This window comes from Bos indicus x Bos taurus, chromosome 1 (assembly GCF_003369695.1).
Source record: "Bos indicus x Bos taurus breed Angus x Brahman F1 hybrid chromosome 1, Bos_hybrid_MaternalHap_v2.0, whole genome shotgun sequence".
In the NCBI taxonomy this organism is placed as follows: domain Eukaryota; kingdom Metazoa; phylum Chordata; class Mammalia; order Artiodactyla; family Bovidae; genus Bos; species Bos indicus x Bos taurus.
In genome coordinates this window covers 135380917-135407740 of record NC_040076.1, presented here as the reverse complement: position 1 = coordinate 135407740, position 26824 = coordinate 135380917, and the positions used below count along the sequence as shown (strand labels likewise).

Genomic DNA, 26824 nt, shown 5'->3' with positions numbered 1-26824 from the left:
CCTCTTGTTGTGGAGCACAGGCTCTAGGCACCCTGGCTTTGGTATTTGTAGCACACAGGCTCAGTAGTTGTGACATGTGGGCTCTGCAAAGTGCAGGCTCAGTAGTCGTGGTGCACGGGCTTAGTTGTTCCGTAACGTGCGGAGTCTTCCCGGATCAGGGATCAAACTCACGTCCCCTGCATTGGCAGGTGGGTTCTTTACCACTGGGCCATCAGAGAAGTCCCTGGAACATCTTCATCACTCCAGAAAGTTTTCTCAGGTTTGCTTCCATTTTAAAAAAATTGTATTATTTATTTTTATTTTTGGCTGTGCTGGGTCTTCATTGCTGTGTGAGCTTTTCTCTAGTTGTGGCAAGCAGGGGCTTCTCTGTTGCAGTGTACAGGCTTCTCATTGTGAGGGCGTTCTTGTTTCAGAGCACGGGGCTCTAGGGCATACAGATTTCAGCAATTGCAGCTCCCTTGCTGTAGAGCATGGGCTCAGTAATTGTGGCACATGGGCTTAATTGCTCCGGGACATGTGGATCTTCCTGACTTAGGAATCAAACCTGTGTCTCCTGAACTGGCAGGCAGATTCTTTACCACTGAGTCACCAAGAGAGCCTCTTGCCTCCTTCTTAACATGTGTACACCCGTAGCGGATTCATGTTGATGTATGGCAAAACCAATACAATATTGTAAAGTAATTAGCCTCTAATTAAAATAAATAAATTTATATTAAAAAAATAAAATACCAGTTAGTTCGTCCCCCAGCCCAAACTGAAGATTATATAGAAGTCAATATGTAAAAAATATATATGTTTTTTAAAAGAAGCTTCTCAGGTTAAAAAGAGGACCATCCCCCCTAATTCCCACCTATGGGGATCTTGAGAGGTGTTATGGTCCAAGTGTGGAAAACCATTCTTCTCCATGAAACCTCTGAACTGTATGTGCAGTGTTTATGTTCACATGTATGTTTTCAGAGTGGACAGAATTCTAGTGCTGTCCAGCATAAATTTAAATGTAAATAGTTAACTTTAAATAAAATTGAATGCTCCGCCTCTGCAGTTGCCTTTACCACATTTTGAGTGTTCCATAGCCACGTGGGGCCACTTGTTGGCCCGCGCAGTATACAACAGTTCCATCATCACAGAAAATTCTGTTGGACAGCACTGGTCTGGAGAGTTCATCAGCTTCTCAAGACGTCCATGACCAGAAAATGTTAAGAGACACTAGGTTGAACCAGTGAAACTTTGTTTAAGGAGCAAGAAATTTCTCTGGAGAGCCAAAAGCTCATCGTTGTGAAAGAGGCTATGGACAAGTCTGCCTTAAGTAATCTTTTTGCTCCAAAATCCAAACCTAAAAGCCCTTAAAATACATCCAGATTTTAGACTTTAGTGTCTATCTCCTCCTCTCTTAAAGAGGGACACTTGAATTCTAAAAATACTTGGCGTGAGAAAAGTTCTTGCAGTGCCCCAAAGCCTCTGTGCCCAGCATGAGGGCCCAGTGGGAAGTGGGAAGACGTGACAGTGACCTTGTCCTTCGGTGTGTGGTCGTTCTAGGTGGGCGAGGCGGTCCTGGAAAACGCACGGCTCATGCTCCAGACAGAGAATATCCAGGCGGGCGCGGACGACTTTAAGGAGAGGTAACATTCTGCAGCAGAGGGGACTGTCCCTCCACACCCAGGACTCCTGGGCCACTTGGGTAATGTGTCTGCAGCAGGCACCTCAGTGTCACAGAAGGCTGGGTGGGATAACAGTGGTCCTGGGAGAATCCAGAGCCAAGACCACCCTGCTCAAGCACTCCTTGTAGACACAAATAGGTCTAAGACCTCAGAGATTTCACGAGTGTCACTTGGTTTAGAGCAGGGTTCTCAAAACTCATTGTACATTAGAATCACCTGAGAGGCTGATAGAACACACAGATGGCTGTGCCCACACTCAGAATTTCTGATTCAGTAGGTGGTACCTAAAATTCACATTTCTAACAAGGTCCCAATGATGCTGATACTCTGGTCCTGGGAACACACTGTGAGAACTACTGGTTTGGATCTATGCTTCTCAATTCCAGCTGCATATGAGAATTACCTGGACACTTGAAAGTGCCAGTACACAAGCCCCACAGGCTAATTAAACAGAGTCCCAGGGATGGGGCCAGGCCTCTGTATCTTTAAAGTTCCCCAGCCTTTCTTGACGTCCATCCAGCCTTGAGAACCACCTCTTTGGAGTCTAATACAGTATTTCCTAAAATGTGGCTGATGAAGATCATTTTAAGTGGTATGAAGATTAACATTTTGTTTTTAGTGCTCATTGATCTTTATGTTACCTTCTGTTTATGGCCCATGAAACTGTCTTTCCACTATAGTACTACCATTTATAGTATCAATTTAAAATTTATTTAATATAAAGAGCTTTTAAAGTTTGTTGATTTAATGTTTGCTCTTTAAGTAGACAAATTTGAGGAACAATAAAAAGTAAATAATGATAAAGGAGATAAACATTTAGGGCAAAATCCTGAAGGAGAGTGAGTTTTGCAAAACACTGGCCTAATGGAAAAGCAAAATGAAGATGCCCTTTTATGGATGAGCACAGTGATTTTGAGACTATTTTGTGAGGAAGGTGTCCTGGGAGTTGAGCAAATGGGTGAGTCATGGGCTTGTTATTCCCTAAACTGGCAAAGATGAAGAAGAAAGGCATATAGTTGGGAGTCTGTAGGGAAGACCGTGATCCCACAGTCATTCTTATCTTAAGGAATGAGAAGGGTATTGTGATGAAACTCCAATACTTTGACCATCTGATGTGAAGAACTGACTCCTTGGAAAAGACCCTGATGGTGGAAAAGATTGAAGGCAGAAGGAGAAGGGGATGACAGAGGATGAGATGGTTGGATGGCATCACCAACTTGATGGACATGAGTTTGAGCAAGCTCTGGGGGTTGGTGATGGACAGGGAAGCCTGGCATGCTGCAGTCCATGGGGTCGAAAAGAGTTGGACATGACTGAGGGACTGAACTGAACTGTGATGAAAAAGGGAATCCCCACCATCTCCTCAGATCCCTAGTCTTTTCCTTTCTCTGACACCAAGCTATTCTACCTGCTAAAAGGCCTCCATTAGTGGCACTCTGGAGTCAAAGAGACTCTCAATCAGCCAGGGTTGCCGTTTACCCAGCACAGTAGCCAATGTTACAGGTACACAAGGAAGCAGATCCATCATCCAGTCATGACAGCTCAGTGCACAATTAAAGACAAACACCTGTAAATAGCAAACCATTCACACTAAATTTAAGGTGGAATTTAATTAAGTGTGATGAAACAGGATCTGACTGAAATGTCTTTCATTCATTTATTCCTTTTGGCATTAATTCATACATTCATACATACCTTTGTCCTGCCATTCAACAGAATAGAATGTAAACTCACTGAAAGCAGAGATTTGATCTATTTTGTACCCCATTGTATCACCAGCTCCTAAAACAGAGAACATGAGACAGATGCTCAACAAACATTTGTTGAATGAGTGAATAAATGAGTTCAACATGTGTTTGAATGTCTGCTTATCCCAGGCCCCTTGCCAGATGCTGGGAGTGAAGTGAATCGGGCATGATTCCTGACCTCAATGAGCCCACAGTTTAATGTCAAAGACAGAGGAGTGAGCAGACAGTGGTCTCACCGAGCATAGATGCCATCACTGAGATGAGCCCAAATGAGGGAGTGTTGGCAAAAGAGGTGATACCTGATTTGGATCCTGAACTTATGTAGAAGTTGACCAGGCATATAAAGGACGCATGACTTCCCAGGCAGAATAAGCAGCATGTGGCAAGTTGGGAGGACATGAGAAGACATGGTGTGTTATTGCAATTCCAAGCAGCTTGGGAGACTGGGGCATGTAGAGCAAATGATCCTGGAGGACCACGTCAGCCATTCCAAAGGGCTCAGACATTATCTGAGAGCAGAGGAGACCCTCAGAAGGGGTCTGAGCAGTGGCCCATCATGACCAGACTTGAGCTTTAAAGGAAGCTTTGTAGTGGTAGAGAGAAGAGGCAGGCAAATGAGTAGGAAACAATGGGAGTTAAGGGTCTGGATTGGGACAGTGGTTGGAAAGTCACTTTATCAGATTATTGAGGAGCCAGAGGATGTGACAAGACATCAGAGCAGAGAGATGACTCAGTGTGGTTAAGTACAGTCACTCTGCAGGCAATACTGTGAGTCTGGGAAGACACTAGAAGGCAAGTGTAGTTTAGGGCTGGCCTGGGATGGTAGTAGTGGGCAGACTTGAGGGCTGGGTTGAAGAACTAACTGGCTGGATTTGAAAATTATCTACTTAGACAACCTGAAGAGAGAAGGTTAAAGGTAAATCCCAGGCTTTGAACTTGAGTAATTTAGAACACTGGTGATTCTTTGAATGAAATGGGAAATTGGGGAGGGAAAGCTTGTCTAAAATTCAGGCATTGATAATGAGTTTGGTTTTGAGGAAGCTGAGTTGAGTTGATGGTAGAGCAGTCAAGCAGAAGTGATGAGATGCCATGGACACCGTCATGTCAGGGAGGCCTGCAGGTCAAGGCAAGACGGTTCTGGGTGCCATGAGCACCCAGGGGTTCTAACTGAAGCACCACTCAAAGAAGGGTGGTAAAAAAAAAAAAAGGCTAAAAGTTTAACAGCAGCCTTGGGGGATGTCATGGAGATATTTCAAATCCTCAGAGGACTTCCCAAAAAATGGTCCTTAGGGAACCAAAACATCCAGTAATGCTGAATGGATCATGTGCTAGAAGGGACCAGGCTCCCTGGACAGGTGAGCAAAACAGGACTGCAGAGGCAGTGAAGGAGTCTTCCAACCTGGGTCAAAAAGGAACAATCCCCATTATATGAGTGGCTTTCCATTTCAGCTGGAGGGGCAGGATTTGTCTCCAAAGGGACTAAATGTCAATAAGAATGCAATCCTTCAAAAAAGACTACATTTGGGTAGAAAATGTAATCCCACATATAGAACACAGAAAAAATGCTTCAGAAACCACCCTTGAGTGCTGATCCAAAGACACAGGTCCAGCTCTCAGGGAAGTCTCTGGTGGTATGTCACAGGGCTCTGTCCTCAGTCTCCTCATTTACTGTTTTTAACTGCGAGGTGCTTGAAAGCAGATGTGACCAAATGACCCACGATCCAAAGCCAGTGGGGGTGGTGAAGAGTAGACTGACAGAATCATGATTCTGCTCCCAACACATTGGAATAATAGGCCAATGAAACTGTAAGAGGATAAGCATGAACTCCTATTTTGGGATTCAAATAATAGGTACACTTAGAGAAGACAGGAAAACTGGGTTTCAAGCAGCTCTTATGAAAAATGTTCAGGGGTTCTCCTTGATTAGTCCAGCAAATACAGCTGGTCAAACTGAAACAAACAAACACAAACAAAAACTCACAATGCAAATCTTAGGGTTTGTGATGAATAGAATTAAAGGGTTTAAACAAAGGGGCAGACATTCCCACAGGACTGTGAACTGATCAGGCAATATCTGGAGTTTTACATTTTGTTCTCTGTATCACATTTTAAGAAGGATGTAGACCAGTGAGTATTTCTAATCATTCCACAAATATATCTTAAACCTGGTGCTGGGAAAACAAAACGGAAAGGGTCATAGACCCCACCCTCAATAATGATGGATATGAAAACTGATTTACGTGAAGAATGGAGGAAGGAAGGGGAATGTTTAACCTGAAGAAGAAAGGTCTTGGAGGGGTCGAGGGGATGGACACGGGATGAGAGAGTGAGTAAGGGAATATCTCCAAATATTTGGGGACAGCCAGTGAAGGATTTGGGGACAGCCAGTGAAGGATTTAGACTGACTTCAGGTGTTGCAGAGGATGGAACTCAGACTCTTACAGGAATGGAAACTAAAGTTCTTGAAGGAGGCAATTTGCAATAGTTAGAATCATTCAAAAATGGCCTGGTGGCCTTGGGCAATGAGGTCCCATTGCTGGAAGTTTTGAAGCCGAGCCTGCATGATCACCTATCAATAACACCATCAGGGGATTGTCACCTGCAATCAGTTCAGTTCAGTTTAGTTCAGTCGCTCAGTCGTGTCCGACTCTTTGAGACCCCATGAATTGCAGCACGCCAGGCCTCCCTGTCCATCACCAACTCAAGGAGTTCACCCAGACTCACGTCCATCGAGTCAGTGATGCCATCCAGCCATCTCATCCTGTGTCGTCCCCTTCTCCTCTTGCCCCCAATCCCTCCCAGCATCAGAGTCTTTTCCAATGAGTCAACTCTTCGCATGAGGGGGCCAAGGTACTGGAGTTTCAGCTTTAGCATCATTCCTTCCAAAGTAATCCCAGGGCTGATCTCCTTCAGAATGGACTGGTTGGATCTCCTTGCAGTCCAAGGGACTCTCAAGAGTCTTCTCCAACACCACAGTTCAAAAGCATCAATTCTTCTGCACTCAGCCTTCTTCACAGTCCAACTCTCACATCCATACATGACCACAGGAAAAACCATAGCCTTGACTAGACGGACCTTTATTGGCAAAGTAATGTCTCTGCTTTTCAATATGCGGTCTAGGTTGGTCATAACTTTTCTTCCACTGCAATAGTCAAATGCTAAAGTTCCTTAAAATTCTAAGACCTTAAGATGCTTTCTGGAATGAGAGGTATGAGACATCTCCCTTCTGTGGATAGATGAAGGTAACATGTGAAATGTGACTGAGTGGATGGTGGTGGAAGAGAGGAGCGACACTGGAAGAAATTGGAAAAAATGTTGGATAGTTGTTAGGAAAAAAGGCCTGTGCAAACCAGTGATTGAAGTGACTCAGAGGTGATGGTTTCACACTTGTGTCTGTGCATGTATGTGTGTCTGTGTTAGTCACTCAGTAGTGTCTGACTCTTTTTGACCCCATGGACTGTAGCCCACCAAGATCCTTTATCCATGAAATTCTCTAGGCAAGAATACTGGAGTGGGTAGCCATGCCCTCCTCCAGTGGATCTTCCTGACCCAGTTACCAAACTTGGGTCTCCTGCAGGCAGATTCTTTACCATCTGAGCTGCCAGGCAAGCCCTGTGTTATTGCATAGTTCACATATAAATCCAGGTCTCCAGTTGCTATAGAAGAGAAAGGCACACCCCTTCTGATGCTGCAGTGCTGGGGAGGGGATGGGCACCAGGGCCCCTGTTGCTGAAGCATGTGTGTTCCTAGGCACGTCAATCCCCACCTCTCAGTTTGGCCCGGACCTGGCCCTCATCACTTGTCTATATCCCCCTCTTGGCCTCTGAAGACATCTGGGTTTGCAGCCACAGTCCTGAAATTTTACCTGGGCTCTTTGGAGAGAGGAACACGTTCTTCATTTTGAGATTATTAACACATAGCCTGGTAATTAGCAGATTCTCAGCAGTGTTTGTTAAAGCATCCTCAGGTTAAAAGGATGACAAATTAGAACAATGATGACAGTACTGGTCCCCTTAGCTGGATATGGTCTCTTGGAGAAGCTTTCCCTAGAGCTCCTTGCTTCCAGTGCTCCATGAGGCTCATACTTTGTTAGCCCAGGTGCCCTGTTTTCAGCAGTTGGCTGCAATCATTTTCATTTTAATAAATCAATATGTAACAATTGCATTAACAGTGTCCTCAAACCCACTGAGATGAAGGAAATGACAACCCACTCCAGTACTCTTGTCTGGAAAATCCTGTGGACGGAGGAGTATGGTAGGCTACAGACCATGGGGTTGCAGAGAGTCAGACACGACTGAGTGACTTCACTTTCTTTTCTTTCTTTCAAACCCACTGAAACACTGAATTTTAATATTCATTTCCTGACTATCCCATAATTAGCCTGTTGGTCACATTTATAATCTGCTTGTTTTGCTTTGAGGTTATCCAGTCTTGCTGATTGGGTTCTTTTACCTACAGGTACGAAAATGAGCAGCCATTTAGGAAGGCAGCAGAAGAGGAAATTAACTCTCTGTATAAAGTCATTGATGAAGCGAATTCATCAAAAATGGATCTGGAGAGTCAAATAGAAAGCCTAAAAGAAGAACTCGGCTTTCTGTCCAGGAGCTATGAAGAGGTAGGTGGGGACTGGGCTGTCTACAGGTCCAGAAGCCCGCACCTGCCTGGCTGAGCTTCACAGCATAAGTGACAACAGCCTTTCTGTGTCAATTGCTCTGGGCTGTGGGTAAAACACCAATTAAATATGATCAGATTCTTATAGTGGGTGAGGTTATCTGGAGTCTCAAACTCCAATTGCTTCAGGGACCAGGCAGGTACAAAAATGGGGAGGCAGCAGGTCCAGGCAGCAGTGTATGATGGAATGTGCGTTGAATTAAAGGGAGCATCTCCCAAGGTTTCTAGCTCGGACCTTCATTCAACACTGGACAGAACAAACAAAATAACTCTGAGAGTAGATCCAGGCTGTGGCTTAGTCACACTTTATAATAAAATTAGGTCAGATCGGAGTGACAAGACCAAAGGGGCCCCCCAACGGTGATGTGGTCCAGTGTCCTGCAGAACTGCGCTGATTCTAAACTACATCGCACCTGTCACTGGTCCAAGATCTAAAATGCTTGCAGTTGAAAAAGTGAAAACCCACTTTACCATGTCCACATTGGGAAGTTACTTCTTTTGTCCAACCTTGAGCTAACCACTTCCTCCTGTTCTTAGTTCCATATTTGTCACCCTTTTTAAAAGGTACCCCTTTTTAAAAACGTCACAGCTATCTTTAACTTTCTTTCCGCCTACTCTGACTTGATGAAATTCATAAGTTTCATCTTGCTTTTGATGCTTACTCTGTGTTGTGATTTATTTTGAGTTTTGCTTTGGGTGGGTCTGGGATTGTGAAGACCAACTTAAGAAACGCATCCTAGGGAAAAGAGAATATGGTGCCCAAGCTGCCTTTCTCTGTGAAGCCCCACGATTGGCAGCAGCAGACTGAGAAGCCAAGTTTCGCTTATGGAGCTGGGCTTTGGCTGCTAGAACGTCATGTCTTTTCTTTCTCCTCTTGAACTCACTGAGGTGTATGTTGTCATTTTCAGGATGTGAAAATGCTGTACAAACAGCTGGCAGGGTCTGAGCTGGAACAACTGAACGTTCCCATTGGCACTGGGCTGGATGACATCCTTGAGACGATCAGAATTCACTGGGAAAGAGATGTTGAAAAGAACCGGCTGCAGGCAGGAGCCTTGCTCCAAGCTAAGGTGAGAGGCAAGATCAGCACCCTCACTCTGCCCTCTGCAGAAGGAGGCCAAGCAAAGATGAATAGCAGCCAACATGTGAAAGAAGAAAAGCAATCATTTCAATCTCACTAGACAGAAAAAGACATGCAATTTACAGCAATAGTTTTTTGTTCACCTGTCTAAATGCAGAAAATGTTTAAAATGTTAATACTCAATGTTGGCAAGCATGTGGGTGCTCCCCTGAGTTCTTGGGAAGCACAAACCAGTCTGACGTCTTTGAGGAAGGGATTTGATGGTATGTATTGAGAGTCTTAAAATGCCCATACCTACCAATTGAATAATCTAGACTCCATTAAAGATATAATTGAAAATATAGATAAAGTTTACATCCATATATACCCACTGAAGCATTTATTATTACAAGGGTGAAAAAAAGCATTTATTATTACAAGGGTGAAAAGGGAGGAAAAACAGATAAATGTTTAACAACAGGAGAAAGAGTAAGTCACAAGCTGAGCATGCAATAGAATATCAGGCAATTATTAGAAATTAGATTTATGAAGCATTGACAGAAGTATGGGGACTGCTCAGGCAATAAGGTAAAACGGGGGTAATAAGGAGAGTAGAGAATGGTACGTACCAAGGGCCAGCAAACTTGCTCTAGAACAAGATAGTAAATACTGAGGCTTCCTGGGCCAGAGGTCCTCTGTTGCAGTACTCAGCTCTGCCACTGGTGTGAAAACTGCTGTGGACAAAGCACCAGTGAGCATGGCTGTGTTCCAATAACACTTTATTTTCAGAAACAGGAAGTGAGTGGGCCTGATTTGGCCTTTGGACTGTAATCGCTGACCCCTGCTATACACAGTGGGTAAAGCATTCAAACAAAGAAGCTAAGCCTCAAGAAAAAGTCAGAAGGAAGTTTATTATACTTCAATTATACCTTTATAATTATATAATTTAGGCCTTCCTTGGTAGTTCAACTGGTAAAGAATCCACCTGCAATGCAGGAGACCCTGGTTCAATTCCTGGGTCAGGAAGATCCCCTGGAGAAGGGATAGGCTACCCACTCCAATATTCCTGGGCTTCCCTGGTGGCTCAGATGCTAAAGAATCCTCCTGCAATGTGGGACACCTGAGTTCAATCCCTGGATTGGGAAGATCCCATGGAGGAGGGCATGACAACCCACTCCAGTATTCCTGCCTGGCGAATCCCCGTGGACAAAGGAGCAAGGTGGGCTACAGTCCATGGGGTTGCAAAGAGTTGGACATGACTGAGTGACTTAAGCACAATAATACCTTAATTAAGCTATAAATAAAAGGTCTCCCTTTTTAAAAAAAATCAGAAAGAAAAAACCCTGTAATGTAAAGGTATTAGCGTTAGCGGTGGTTGTCTTTAAGCGAGGGACCCATTTCACGTTGTGGTGTGTTTTCTTTCTTGTTTTTTCATATTTCTCAAACTTTTCTTAAATAGTATGATTTATATTTGTGGAGGGAAAGCATCTTTTCTTAGACCTCAGAAATAAGAAAGGACTTAACCAGAAAATAGAAAGCACAGGGTTTGTTCTTCCCTTCTCCATCTCCCACCAATTCATGACTCTAGAATTCTGAGCCAGAGGATGAAAGAGCAGAAGAGGAAGGGAAGCAGAAAGCAAGTGAGAAAAATTAGATAAAATTTGAAAGAAGTCAAGAGGGTTGCTCTGAAGTCTTGGTGACCATTGAGTGGGTCTCAATCCCGACTGCACAGCAAAATTATTTCAGGGCACTTTCTTTTTTTTTTTTTTTTTTTTAATTTTTTTAAATTTTATTTTATTTTTAAACTTTACATAATTGTATTAGTTTTGCCAAATATCAAAATGAATCCACCGCAGGTATACCCGTGTTCCCCATCCTGAACCCTCCTCCCTCCTCCTTCCCCATACCATCCCTCAGGGTCGTCCCAGTGCACTAGCCCCAAGTATCCAATATCGCAGGGCACTTTCAAAAATACCCAGGCCAGAGACCAATTAAATCAGAAGAAGGAGAGGGACTTCCTGGCTTTTAAGCTCACTGATGATTCTAACACATAGCCAAGGTTGGGGACCATGGGTTGATCAAATCGACCAAAAGGAAATGAGCAAGGCCTTTTCTGTTCTTTCTTTTCTCAGCCCTCCTCAACCCCTGCCCCCACATATCAACAGGAAACTTCCCCACAGGGTCTTTGCAAATGTGGATCCTCCCGAATTCTCCAGTCCAGAAAGTGTCTTCCACTCCCCAATTCTCTACTCTCTACCCCTTTCCAACACCTCTTCTTTCAATTCTTTGGGCCGGGTCACTACAAACAATTTCCACAGCAAATAGTGCCTAGTAACTCCTTTGAAATACAGCCTCCACAACCGCGAGAAGTGAAACAGCACAGAGAGAAAGTGAAACCAAAACATAGATTTGGTTTGGGTCCATTGTTTCTTAGGGGACTCATGAATATTTACAATGAATGACCCTGGAGACCATCTGTCCCATACCCTCATTTTAGAGGTGAGGAAATTAAGACCCACAGAGGGTAGTTGATGTCCTGAGGTCACACAGCTGGATGTAACACCACTGTTAAGCTCTCCTGACTCTGGGTCCAGGGACCCTTTCTCTGCGCTGGGCTGTCACTTCTCTTTGGCCCTGTTCCCAAAGCTAAATCATACTGACCCAGCAGTCTGCAAACTTGCTTCTGTCCTAACACCCCCAGGGTCCTTACCACACCATAGTGATTATCTCTCTGGGAAAGGGTGGAGGGGCTCTGTAATTAACAGAAATAAATTGTGCATCACATGAAAAAGAAAAAATTTGTTAGTTATTATTCTTCCCTTACCCTCTTGAGAATCATCATCAGCCCAACAGTCATTCAAACGTTAATTCTAAACAGATCCATTAGAGTTGTTGTTGTTGTTGTTTTAATTTTAAATAGAGTAATCTGAAAGCTACATCTCAGAGAATACACAGTATTTGTTTCAATTTGGCCAATGCTTCCAGTGGGCCTCTTGCAGAGAGGCGGAGCTCAGAAAATATTTGCAGAATGAGTGAATTCTTCTAATCATCCACAGCAATCAGAACTGACAGCCAAAGTCCTCCAATAAATAGTTTTGTCAGTTGCCATCATGCCCTCGGGGGCTGACTTTTGTCCAGCCGGAACATCTCTCGTCTGTTTCTTGGCAGCAAAGCATAAATGTGAAATAGCTTAGCACACACTGCTTTCAAAACCTTTTGCAGAGAGAATATAGACATGTGTTTAATTACCTCTCAGTCTGGAGAGGCTAAAAATTAATTGACATGATTAATTTGTCTTCATTTACATTCCCCCAGAAACTGATCCTGAGACAAATGTTGAAGTGTAGGTAGTTTCTTTGGAAGTTGCAGGAAGCAGAGAAGTGAACCAACGAACACACTATCCAGCCAGCTCCCACTGTGAGAGACTGGAGCATCCCCACTGTGGATCTGGGGGACAGTAAAGAATATAAGAGAGATCAGGAAGCTGGGGTAGTAATACCCTCTCCTGACAGTCATCTGATATCTGCTAGCTGAGTGACCTTTCAGAGTCTTCAGAGAGAGCTCCCAGCTGCACAATCTGGCAGTGGGAAGGAAGCTGGGGAGAACTAACGGGTCACCTAGGAGTCAAGGTGGACGCTGTCTACCTTGTTCTGTGGCTAACCAGGTAGTCTGGAGGCTGGTGTGGCATCTGCTACACTTTCCTGCCAACTCTTAATCGGTAAAAGCTTGTAAAGAAGTTCCCGATAGGTTCTCTCTAGTCATGGTGTTATAGATGTTGGGAACCTCAGCGGCCCAGTTTTTTTTAATTTACTTTTAATTGAAGAATAATTACAATATTGTGTTGGTTTCTGCCATACATCAACATGGATCAGCCATAGGTATTCATATGTCCCCTCCCTCTTGAGCCTCCCTCCCACTTCCCACCCCATCCAGCCCCTCTAGGTTATCACAGAGCCCCAGTTTCAGTTCTTTGAGTCATACATCAAATTCCCACTGGCTATCTATTTTACATATGTTAGTGTATTTGTTTCCACGCTACACCCTCCATTCATCCCCACTCTCCCCTTCCTACCCACCCCCCAGCCCCATGTCATCATTCTGTCATAAGCAATGGAGATGCTGCCCTGCAAATAGGCTCATCGGTACCATCTTCCTAGATTCCATATATATGCGTTAATATACCATATTTGTTTTTCTCTTTGTGACTTGTTTCACTCTGTTTAATAGGCTCTAGGTTTATCCACCTCATTGGAACTGACTCAAATGTGTTCCTTTCTATGGCTGAGTAATATTCCACTGCATTTATGTACCACAGCTTCTTTTTCCATTCATCTGTTGATGGACATCTAGGTTGCTTCCATGTCCTGCCTATTGTAAATAGTGCTGCAATGAACATTGGGGTACATGTGTCTTTTTCAATTATGGTTTCTCAGGATATATGCCCAGTGGTGGCATTTCTGGGTCATAAGGTAGTTTTATTCCTAGTTTTTTAGTAAATCTCCATCCTGTCTACCATAGTGGATGTATCAATTTACATTCCCACCTTGGTCCAGTTTTCGGAGTTTCTCAAGTTGCAGGATTCAGTGACTGGGGCATCAGGTTGGTCCAGAGAATTTTTAGAGTGTTTTAAAGTCTGGCCCTTTCTTTTCTGTTTAATGTGGTTACCCAACTCAGGATATCTGGGTATACTTTGAGAACCTCCAACAGCACGCCATACCACCCTCCAGACCACCTGGTTAGCCATGGAACACATTACCCAACTGCTGCTGCTGCTGCTAAGTTGCTTCAGTCGTGTCCGACTCTATGCAACCCCATAGACGGCAGCCCAGCAGGCTCCTCCATCCCTGAGATTCTCCAGGCAAGAACACTGGAGTGGGTTGCCATTTCCTTCTCCAATGCATGAAAGTGAAAAGTGAAAATGAAGTCACTCAATCATGTCCAACTCGTAGCGACCCCATGGACTGCAGCCCACCAGGCTCCTCCATCCATGGGATTTTCCAGGCAACAGTACTAGAGTGGGGTGCCATTGCCTTCTCCGACTCAGTCTGCAACTACCACCTTAAAAGACCACCTTGGGAAATCCAGTAGAGTCGCTATTATTTGCCTGTTTCCTAGATTCATGTGCTGAGATATTTCCACTCTGTAGAGTAACAAACAAAACAGAGAGTCCTAAGTGCAAATACCTTGGCTAGGTTAAGATCTTACAGTGCTCTTCTTCCTAAAACTTTTGCAGAACTTACGGGTGCATTGAAGTCATCTGTCCATCATTGTTAGAAGACTATTAATAGAATTCAAAAATTAAACCGATAACCATGTGAGGCCATTTGTGCTGGCTAGACCTCTGACATCCTTTCTGTTCATTCAAACAGCCTCAAAAGTAGGAACTATTGTTATTCCCACTTCACAGATGTGTTTTCTGCAACCAGGAAGGAAGAAAGGAAAGCAAGTAGAAAGGGAGAAAAGGAGGAGAAAGAGCTGGGAGCTTCTAGTTTCCCTGCAACCAGGCTGTTTCTACTAAGTTTTTCTTTCACAGGTGCAAAAATTCAAGCATCATATCATCAACAGGAGAATGATGTTCTGGGTAGCCAAAAAGACACTTTCAGGAATGTAATCCTAAATGCCTGTTACAGTCTTTTGTGGGCTTTCCCTGTGGCTCAGTGATAAAGAATCTACCTGCAGTGCAGGAGACGGGGGTTCGGTCCCTGGGTCAGGAAGGTCTTCTGGAGGAGAGCATGGCAATCCACTCCAGTATTCTTGCCTGGAGAATCCCATGGACAGAGGAACCTGGAAGGCTACAGTCCATAGTATCACAAAGAGTCGGACACGACTGAAGAGATTTAGCACACACCCATCCATAGCCTTTTACGTCAGTGTCAGTCCATCATGATATATATGATCCCATGTTTCTTCCACCTGATCTTTTCCTTACCAGTGTGCGGTTCTCCTAGAAATGGGGCCACTCTGCAGACTAAGGGCTCCCCAAGTTTCTGAATCAGGCTGCTTAGGGATTGAAAGGTTGGCCTTAACCACTTCAGTTTGCCCTTGGTGGAACTGGAGGCCCTCCCCCCAATTCCTAGAAGTTGCATCTCTGTCCTTGTTCACTGCAGGTGGGTGATGTGCACAATAATCAAAGGCTTGTTTAATGTTGGGCAGGGGGTGGCGCTCTGATGAATCTCTCAGGGGCAGGGGCTCCCCAACAAAGATTGCTCCCATGCCTCCTGCCCTGACAATAGGCCACACTTGCCTCAGATCAGTTTAAGGCATTTGTGGTCAGAAACTTTGTCTGTGCTGTAACCATCATGCCTCAAATAGTCAGGATGACAGATTGTGGAGACGGTTAAGAACGAAGAAAGCTGAACAGATGGAGATGAATTGTGAGGTTTCTGGTTGCTGCTAACTTAGAGCTGGAGAAGACACTGAGACTGACCGGAGTGGTACCCTCTGATGAAAGTGTCCGTGGGCAGGTGGGGGGAGGGGCTGTTCTGTGACCTGTGCAGCAGTCCAGTGAGGCAGCTCAGTCGTGGTTATTGAGCACCAGAAATGTGCCTGATACGACTGAGAACCTGAACTCTTGATTTATTTTTTATAACTTCTTACATAATCACTATGTGTTGGCTAGTTGGCTACCATACTGGACAGCATGGATCTAGATCTACCCGTGAGCAACTAGAAGCTTTGGATAACGTGTCACCATGTCATCTATATTCACAAACAGTAGCTTGCCCTGTGGGGTATATATTTTATACAGGCTGCTGTGTCTGTGCCTTTTCTTTACTTGCTTTTACCTGGAAGAGTCAATTTTTTCTAAATGCATTTCTGGCACTCAACTGTAAGATGGGAAATTAGAAGCTCCATATGGTCCTGCCATGATAGTCAACTGGGGGAGTTCCTTTGGGAAAGCAGACTCCGAGAGTATCTGTAATCTGGGGGTCCCTGTGTGCTGATGAGTTGGCTATAATCTCAATGGCTCTTCCGTGAAATAAGTCCTCACAGCAAGCACTGAAGAGGAATCATGTAGCATTTCTAAACCTCATAAAAACACCACAGAGTCAGCTTTGAAAAGAGCCCCAGCTTACTTTTATTTCTTATTTTATTTATTCATTTTAATATCTAGTACCTTCACTTGGTTCAAAATTCAAGATATACAAAATAACAAACAGTGAAAAGTGTCACCTCACCCATGTCCCAGGCACCCAGGCTTTGTTGTTGGGTCAATAAATGTTACTCTTTTCCTATGTCCCCTTTCAGAGACATTTTTTATGCATATACAAGAAAATATGTACATATTTTCTCTCTTCTTACACAAATAGTATTATTTGGAACATGCTGCTTCTTAGCTGCACAATATTGTACTCCAGAGGGCAACAAAGCTAAATCTGGCCCACAAGCAATATCTGACCTGCTGCCTGTTTTTCCGCAAATAAAGTTTTATTGGAATGTAGCCATGCTCATCATTTATATATTGTCTACAGCTGTATTTGCATTGTACCAGCAGAGTTGAGTAGTTGCAACAGAGACCATATGGTCTGCCAAGCCTAAAACATTTACTATCTGGCTCTTTACAGAAAAGTTGCCAACCTTTGTTCCAGCTAATGTGTATCCTAGGGTTTATTTAACCTGTACCCTGTTGATGAATGGTGGTTTCCAATCTTTCCTATAATATTATAAATGATTAGTCACTAACTGTGTATGTCCCTCCTTTCCCAATATAAAAATGTATCTGTTGGATAAATTTATAGACATGGAATTGCTGGAGCAAAAATTATGTCCAATCAGTAATTTTGATAAACATTGCCAAATTACCTTCCGTAAAGGTTGTAACAATTCTCATTAGAAATGTTTGAGAATATATATTCCCTGCATCCTCATTGAGACTGAGTTCTCACACTGTGATCTCTTTGTGATCTTTGCCAATATTATAGGTAAAAATGGTTTTTCAGTATATTTTTATTTTGCCTTTGTCGTATTATGAGGAGGGTGGAACATCATGGCTGAATTTCATCCATATTTGCTTTTGTGTATTCTATCAGATCATATCTTTTGCCCATTTTTATTAGGTCTTGGACTCTATTACTGGTTTGTAGTGGCTGTTTGTACGTTAGAGAAATAATTAATTCTCCATGATATCTTCCTAGCTTGTCACTTCTTTTTTTTTTTTTTTTTTTATTAGCCACACTGCATGGCTTGCGGGATCCTAATTTCCTGACCGGGGAATAAACCAAGCCTTGGCAGTGAAAGCACAGAGTCCTAACCACTGGACCACCAGGGACCTCCCTGTCACTGGTCTTTTTACTTACTTTATGATGGTTCCAGCTAGCTTTCAAAAGTTGTTATTAGCCTGTAAGGAAGTGTTAGTATAGGAGCCAAGGGCCAGAATTTGGTTCCTGTAGCTGTGTGCTGCGGTGGTGTGACCCAGCTGGTGCAGCTGGGGGCAGGTGTGGAGAGTCAAGAGTAGGAAATATGAAGAGGCTGTCACACCCTCTTCTTTATCTGACTACCCAGCACAATCACAGGTGTTGTAAGAGCGCACCCAGGTCCTCACCTCCTATATTGGGTTTTCAACCCCACGACTGGTCAACACCCAGTTGGCTATCAGGGGATCACTCACCATTGCAACCTTGTCCTCACACCTTCTACCAAGAAGTCTTCACTCGCTCACTCATTCAGACGCAGCCTGTCAAGGACAAACCAGGCTCCAGGCCCTGAGCTTGGTGCTGTGGACACAAAGTCCTTGGCTTCAATTCTTGGTCATTCCTGGCACCTGATTCTGCTGATCTCAAATCTGTCTTGGATATTTCTTAACAGTAGCTCTTTCCCAAGAAAAGCATAGGAATCTTACTTCTAAACCAAGAGATCTGCAAAAACAAGACAACACAAGTCTCTGAGACATTAAGGTAGGGTGGCTTGTATTCAACATTTGGTCTCCTGGCAGGGGCAGAGCAGAGGTGAGCCTTCTTAGAAATGGGGTGATCTCCATGAACCAGAGCAAAAATGCTGTCATTTCAACTTTTTCAATAATTACTTTAGGAAGAAAAATCTATTTTTATCCTCAGAATACTCCTCCTTCCTGAGCTTCTTCTGCTTCTTTCATCAGCGGGCACACTTGCACACTACCAAGAAGGCAGGGGTCTGCCAGACCACGTGCTCCCATGGGTTTCCTTTGGCAGCTTCAACTGAGGCTGTGAATTGCTCCTATACCCTAAAGAAAGCACCTTCAGCAGCCAAACAGCTCTCATGTAAATTCAAGAAGAGACTTGGCTCAGCCAGGCCAGGCCAGCTCTTCTGCCAGTGTTGATGTTTCACTGAGGGAGACAAGAACTTCTTTTTAATTCCCACTAAGGCGAACCCAAATCCTCCTGGGTGGCATCCAGCCTTCTCCCTACTAAATCCTACATCTGGCTGGGGTAGCTGCCTGGCAAAAGCTTTCCTCAGCTAAATAGCATTTATATGACACTTGTGACTATGAAGTACCTTATAATCATAATAATGACAGCTAGTCCTCCTAATGAAAAGGAGATTTGATTTAATTCCATGGTAGATGTTCCTCTACTGTAGTCCCAAACCTGTGCCTGGGATACTTTGTTGACCTTAAATAAAGGTCGCTGGGTATGTTCTAGGGGTAAAAACCAGTTTAGGTGCCTGAGATGGAAGTTGAGGGGTGAGTACGAAGTTGTTCCTGCACACAAGGTGCCACACCCTAGTGTGAGGTTAGGTGGGGAGCAGGTGGGAGGCAGCGGACAGAAAGACCACTCTTTCGCAGGACAGAGTGAACCGAGCCAGGAAAGCAGGAGCTTATTAAGGGTTTACCAAGTGCCAAACAGTGTCCAGAGCACTTGACAGGCCTGTTCTTAGTTCATCTTCCTAACCTGAGATAGCTACTGTGATTTCAACCATCATATAGAGAAGGAAACTAAGGCACAGACAGGTTAGATAAATTACCCAAGATCACAAAGTTAGGACATGGCAGAGCTAGGATTCAAACCATGTGTTCTAACTATAGAATCAACAGTCTTCACTGCTAGGCTGACCCAGACAGATCACGTGGAGTGGGTGGGGAGCTGGGGAGCAGGGAGACCTTGATTCATCCTCTTTCCTAAGGATGAGCACAAGTGACGTCATGTGTGAGGCTGGGAGGGCTTTGTCTTGAGGAACCAAAAGGTTATGCCAGGCTTCTGTCAGGATCTTTCCAGACCACAATTCTGTGCCTTCTATGTGGATGTGAAAATGAAAGTGTTTGTTGCTCAGTCATGTCCGACTCTTTGAGAGCCCCATGGAGTGTAGCCCAACAGGCGTAAGATTCCTCTGTGAAGCAAGATCAGAAACCCCTGCTTCTCCAAGGAACCCATTGCTTTCCCTTTCTCCATGAATGTGACCATAATGAGGTCAGTGTAATCCTGCGAGATCTGAGAAGCTTAAGAGCAAGGACGTGAGCAAGGACGTTGGCAGAGCGATGCTCTGGTAAAGCTGTTCCCCAGCTGCAAAACCCAGAGAGCTTGTGAGACTCTGGAGCCCATGCAGCAACTGCTCAGGGAAAGGCAGATTGCACATGTCCACCCCTGAGTGCTCAGCTTGGACTCATGTTCAGTGCTCAGCTTGGACCCACGTCACTGCTCTCCATACTCTGCCTCCTCTTAAACTCTCACTCTCCCCTCACACCACACAATCACCACTTCCAAGTCACCTTTCCAAGTGCCCAGGGTGTTTGGAGGAATGGCTGCGCTAATCAGCAAAGTGGGTGGGGTGTGGAGATGGCTCTTTTCCCCTCCGATTGGATGGCTCTTTACCATCCAATTCTTCATTCTGACTTCCTTGAGAGTCTGCTGCTCTTTTTCTCTCACATCCATCCTTCATGTGCAACACCATGCCAATTTGTAAAAATTAATTTGAAAATGTTTACCATATTTCAAAATGCCAATATGCTCTTCTGCCCCAGAAATATTACTGGAGTGCAAACCTGAGTAGCCCAGCTCCTGCACAGTGGAGCCAAGGTTTCAAGCTGATCTGCAAGCCTAGGAACCAACATATTTGAATCTCAGCACACATCCCAGCAATGGCACTGAATCGCAGATCAAGGTCCTCCCTTCCCATGCTCAGGGGCCAGAAACACATAGCTGCTGTTTGGTGTATGAGGAGAAATCTGGAGGTGTTGGGTCAACATACATCTAAAAGCCACTGGAGAAGAACATGTTATACTTTTAGGTGAGTTAAAACAATTGACTGTCTTCATATGAAGGGCAAGTATCATTTGTGGCAAGCTGATTTAAGAAGGTTGTCATTATTGTTCGTGTCCAACTCTTTGTGACCCCACGGAGTGCAGCACAGCAGGCTTCCCTGTCCTTCACTGTTTCCTGGGGTTTGTTCAAACTCATGTCCTTTGAGTCAGTGATGCCATCCAACCATCTCATCCTCTGTCACCGCCTTCTCCTCTTGAAAATGTTGGAGATGTCATATAAAACAATATTTACACCCATAGGGATCAAATTAGTTTCTTTTTCTTTCCACCTTAATTTAAAAAATGGTGCAAGAAAGTTTCCATTTAGTGATGGGACGTCACTAACACTTCTCTTATATTTATTAACTCCACCTTTCAACAAAGAGAAAGCCAACTTTGAGATTCAGCAGCTTGGCAAGCAGCATGTGTTAAAATACAATACAGTGGCTTGTTTTCATTTTATTGACTTTTCAGTTATCTTTTATCTTTGGCAAGTAACACAGTTTTATCAGTTTTCGTAACAACCTAGAACTTTGCTTCCATGGACCAGGCGTCACATGGAAGTTTTAAATGCACATTCCTGGGCCCCACTCAGGATCTCTTGACTCAGAATCTGCATTTTCACAAGGTCTCCCAGATGATGCGGCCACACGTTAATATTTGAGAACTTAACTGCAGATCACATTTTTAAAGACATTTATTTACAAAGAAAAAGTGAATTGATTCAAATAAAAACAGTTTGAATAAGTATTCATATATGCAACAAACCATGCTCGTTGTCTAAGAATACTTGGAAAATATTTGGGTACAGCATTTTGCTAATAAAACTGAGACATGGAGATTCATCTCTCCGGAGACCAGTGTGTACCACTGAACCACAGACTACATTATCTGAATGCAGTAGAGGGACAGTTCATTCCTTGGCCAGCAGCTTTACCCCAGGCCTGCCCACCAAGGAACTGAAGTGTGCCTCCATGGGACTGGACTTCCCCTCGTGCCCAGCTCTAACTCATGCTGTGCTGGTGACATTCTCTCTGCAGGGAAATGTAAACACGTATTTATGTGCCAGTCATATTCATATTACTACTTCAGTTCAGTTCAGTCGCTCAGTCGTGTCCGACTCTTTGCAACCCCATGAATCGCAGCACGCCAGGCCTCCCTGTCCATCACCAACTCCCAGAGTTTACCCAAACTCATATCCATCGAGTTGGTGATGCCATCCAGCCATCTCATCCTCTGTCATCCTCTTCTCCTCCTGCCCCCAATCCCTCCCAGCATCAGGGTCTTTTCCAATGAGTCAACTCTTTGCATGAGGTGGCCAAAGTATTGGAGTTTCAGCTTCAACATCAGTCCTTCCAATGAACACCCAGGACTGATTTCCTTTAGGATGGACTGGTTGGATCTCCTTGCAGTCCAAGGGACTCTCAAGAGTCTTCTCCAATACCACAGTTCAAAAGCATCAATTCTTGGACACTCAGCTTTCTTCACAGTCCAACTCTCACATCCATACATGACCACTGGAAAAACCATAGCCTTGACTAGACGGACCTTTGTTGGCAAAGAATGTCTCTGCTTTTCAATATGCTGTCTAGGTTGGTCATAACTTTCCTTCCAAGGAGTAACCATATTTTAATTTCATGGCTGCAGTCACCATCTGCAGTGATTTTGGAGCCCAAAAAAATAAAGTCAGCCACTGTTTCCACTGTTTCCCCATCTATTTCCCATGAAGTGATGGGACCAGATGACATGATCTTCATTTTCTGAATGTTGAGCTTTAAGCCAACTTTTTCACTCTCCTCTTTCACTTTCATCAAGAGACTTTTTAGTTGCTCTTCACTTTCTGCCATAAGGGTGGTGTCGTCTGCATATCTGAGGTTATTGGTATTTCTCCTGGCAATCTTGATTCCAGCTTGTGCTTCTTCCAGCCCAGCGTTTCCCATGATGTACTCTGCCTATACTACTTAGAGGTAACATAAAAGTTTCTGTTGAAATTTTCTTATGTTATTTTAGAAATAACAAATTTTAGGATAAAACACTTTGTTTTTCCATTAGAACCTATAGCTTCAGTGTGACTTGCTATTTCTTACAAAATCTGCCAGCCATTTTAATAATTCTGTCATCAACTGTAGTGTCACAAAATCAGAAAAGTGCTTGATTATTAATATCAAATTAAACAAAAAGTCACTCACATCATAGGAATGAGGACAACTCTGCTGTGAATTTTGGTTGATATTTTCATTGACTTTAATGAGTTCATTCATCAGTGCTATGAGTGACTTCTTTGTGAATCACATAGTAATTTTCAAATACTTGAAGAATAACCCCTCTAACTTTTGTGACATTATCAATGCAATAGCTATAGACATGACCCACTTTTAAGTTTAATCTGCATTATTAACACTTTCTGCATCCCTTTCTTAAGTCTGCACAATCAACAAAACAATAATTCAGTCCCTGATTTGTAGTGTTTGCCAGTTTCCATGGTGTAAGTACTCTCACCAGGGCTGATTTAAAACTACTGTATAGCTCAGTCATGTCTGACTCTTTGTGACCCCATGGACTGTAGCCCACAAGGCTCCTCTGTACATGGAATTTTCCGGGCAAGTATACTGCATTGAATTGCCATTTCCTCCTCCAGGGAAGCTTCCCAATCTAAGGATCGAACCCACATCTCTTGTGTCTTCTGCACTGGCAGGTAGATTCTTTACCACTGAGCCACCTGGGAAGCCCATTAGTTATCATTAGGAGTATTCAACTATAGTGAGTTTTGCAAACTCATTTGTTAGCTACTATTCCTTGTTACATATAGAAAATATACAGAGCCAATATTTGCACACTTTTAATGTCCCTAAAACCTCCACATGCATAACTGATGGGAGCCTCACAGTGACCCCAGGAGGCAGTCATCATATGATTATCATTCCCCACTCAACATCATCTAAGGGTACAGACTGGAACTCAGAGAGGCTGAATAATGGGCCAGAGACACACAGCCATGGGCCAACCAGTCAGAGCTGAGCCCATGGGTTCTGCTGTCCTTCAGCTGCTCCCTGGCATTTAATGGACATTTTAGTTGAGCTCTTAATAGACCTCAAACAGCAAGAATTGGCAGAACTGATACTGAGATGTGAGCCTTTTGATTTGGGATTTTTTTAGCCAGTCAATTAGGTGGACTATTTGGGTGTAATTCTATAAATAAGTATTCATATGTGGTAAAGATGGGAAACTCAGAAAGCCAGTAACCTAGGAGAGAAAGCAGTTTATTTTCTCCTACATCACTGACTTGGAGACCTTTCATTGGGCTGCACTGAAGAAACACGAGGGAGAACTCTGGTGTTTTCCCTTTTCTCCAGCAAAGAGGAGTAGCAGTGACCCGCTCTCGTGAATGGAGGAGGAATCAGAATATGTCCATCTTGCTCTGGGGAGAAGCACAGATCTTCCCCTTGTATTCACAGTGGTGGTCAGATGGATCTTTACAGGAAAACAGCAGCTTTCAGGTCGAGCTGGTTCACCCCTTGTTGGAAGAAGATGTGGGACAATTGCAACGCTGGAGGGAGTTCAAATTTCCAAAGTTTATCATGGTTACAACGCCTACTTTTTTTTTATAATCCTTCCTGATGACCCCTTAGCACTGGGTTTTTTATTATTAATTAATTAATTTTGGGGGGTTGCACTGGGTCTTCATTGCTGCACACAGGCTTTCTCTAATTGTGGCAAGTTGCGGCTACTCTTTGCTGCGGTGCATGACCTTATCTTTGCAGTGGCATCTCTTGTTGCTAAGCATGGGCTCTAGGCACACAGACCTCAGCAGTTGCAGCATGTGGACTCACTAGTTGTGACTCGCAGGCCCTAGAGCACAAGGGCTCCAGTAGTTACGGTACATAGGCTTGGCTGCTCCCCAGCATGTGGAATCTTCCCAGACCAGGAACTGAACCTGTGTCCCCTGCACTGGCAGGCGGATTGTTAATCACTGAGCCACCAGAGAAGTCTGAAATGCCTATGTTTTTGACTCAGCAGTTTCACTACAGCAATTTACCCCTCAGAGATCCCCCCATGTATGGAAATTGAGGGATTGCATCATTGTTCATAACAGGCCAAGACTGGAAACAAGGTAAGTGTCAATCATTGGGAAACTTCCAAATAATCACAGTACCTCCAAGCAAGGTAATATCATGCAACACTTAAAAAGAATGTAATTGATCTACATGTACTGCTATAGAATAGTTTCTAAAAATGTATTAAGTACCAAAGCAAGGAGGGATGTTCATACGCATCTGTTAATTGATGCTTTTGAACTGTGGTGTTGGAAAGACTCTTGAGAGTCCCTTGGACTGCAAGGAGATCCAACCAGTCCTTTCTGAAGGAGATCAGCCCTGGGATTTCTTTGGAAGGAATGATGCTGAAGCTGAAACTCCAGTACTTTGGCCACCTCATGCAAAGAGTTGGCTCATTGGGAAAGACTCTGATGCTGGGAGGGATTGGGGGCAGGAGGAGAAGGGGAAGACACAGGATGAGATGGCTGGATGGCATCACTGACTCGATGGACGTGAGTCTGAGTGAACTCCAGGAGTTGGTGATGGACAGGGAGGCCTGGCATGCTGCGATTCATGGGGTTGCAAAGAGTCGGACACGACTGAGCGACTGATCTGATCTGATAAATGAATGAAATAGCTCTGGTAGGAGATAAAAGAAACTAGAAACAGAATGAAGTAATTAGGGCACAGGAAGAAAAGGTGACTTTATACTATATATCCTTTAGAAGATCTTTTGTATTTTATTCTATTTGCATGCATTATATGTTCAAATTACTTAAGTGTTGGAATACAGGTTCATGTGCTGCTGCTACTGCTAAGTCGCTTCAGTCGTGTCCGACTCTGTGTGACCCCAGAGACGGCAGCCCACCAGGCTCCCCCGTCCCTGGGATTCTCCAGGCAAGAACACTGGAGTGGGTTGCCATTTCCTTCTCCAAAGCATGAAAGTGAAAAGTGAAAGGGAAGTCGTTCAGTCACGTCCAACTCTTCGAAACCCCATGGACTGCAGCCTACCAGGCTCCTCCATCCAGGCAAGAGTGCTGGAGTGGGGTGCCATTGCCTTCTCCAACAAGTTCATGTGGGCACCTATTTAAAAAAAAAAAAAAAGTGATTTTTAAATCAAATGGCTGTTTCCAAGAGGGTGAGAGGAAACGACGGGTTCAGGCCATGGCTCCTCTTCTCACTTCTGACTCTCCACAGCAACAGGCAGAACTGGCTCGCAGGGCCCAGACCCAGGAAGAGAAGCTGGCTGCAGCCCTCAGGGTGGAGTTGCACAACACTTCCTGCCAAATCCAGAGCCTGCAGGCTGAGACGGAATCCTTACGAGCTCTGGTGAGTGGGCCAGGAACAGTCCTGGCCTTTCCTGTGTCAAGTTTAACTCTCAACTGTCTAACTGTAGTCATATGGCTTTCCCATCTCACAGCACGTGAGAGGTTTGAGGCCTGCAAAGGATCATCTGATACTGAATGCCAAGTGTAGTAGGTAGAGTTAGCATCCCAGATCTTACCAGCAAATAATAACCAGAGCAGACACTGATCTACGTTTATTTCTACTAATCACATTTTGCCACCTGTAGACATACCTAGGATGGGAGTCTGACTCAACATTCTCATATCCTGTAAAGTTAGGAAGATTTAAATAAGATAATATGATGGCCTCTGCTTGACAGTAGTCATGATTCAAGATGACATCTTGAGCAAGAGTCTTCCATTTCAGTCACAATGGTTAAAAGAGAGTACAGAAACTTGTTTCAACAAGACTCAGTCCAATTTAGAAGGATATTTGTTTTTTATGTGTCATATAAAAGGCCAGATTCTAAATTATAGAACTACATAATTAGAAGTACTAAAAACTGTTAAAGATGCATACCATTTTTTAAAGGTGTTTACTGGTCAGTAAAGCCCTACAGTTTGCAGGGCTTGGTATATGGGAAGATGAGAAGAAAGTTTCAGTCTAGTGGGGAGACAGGGCAGTAAGTTTAACCATAATACAAGTGCTGTCATTTAGGCAACACACACACACACACACACACCCCTGCTCTGTATCAGGTCCTGTCTTATCTCTGGGGTTATAGAAACCAGGTTCCTTCTCTCAAGGAGCTCAGCATCTGCTAGAGGAGACATGCCCTAAGAAGCTCAGCCCACTTCAAGGGCATGTGTGTGCTTGGGAAGCTGTGAAACCCAGAGAAGGGACACCCTAATCCAGCCTGGTGGTGGCAGGCACAAGAGGTTTCCTAAGAAAGGTGACCCCTGATCTTGGACATGGGGTGAATAGGAGTCAGCCAGCTGAGGAGGAGGGGGATACAAGCAGATTTGGGCTTTAGACAGCACACGGTGGCTGCTGTTAGCAGCAGGGTAGGGTGGGGTGGGGGGAGGGGGGTGCTGTGGTGCAGAGGAGGAGGAACTACAGTCAGAGGAAATGAGCTGGGAGGCCACAGAGTTTCC

General features: G+C 44.1%; 1 protein-coding gene across 1 annotated transcript in view; it reads left to right on the top strand.

Annotated features, from left to right (window-relative positions):
* Nucleotides 1-26824, top strand: part of BFSP2 (beaded filament structural protein 2) — a 77238-nt gene that overhangs the window by 46379 nt on the left and 4035 nt on the right. The window contains exons 2-5 of the mRNA XM_027545835.1: nt 1537-1619; nt 7865-8021; nt 8986-9147; nt 25581-25712. Coding sequence (XP_027401636.1) covers nt 1537-1619; nt 7865-8021; nt 8986-9147; nt 25581-25712 — 534 coding nt within the window. The remainder of the gene's footprint in view (nt 1-1536; nt 1620-7864; nt 8022-8985; nt 9148-25580; nt 25713-26824) is intronic.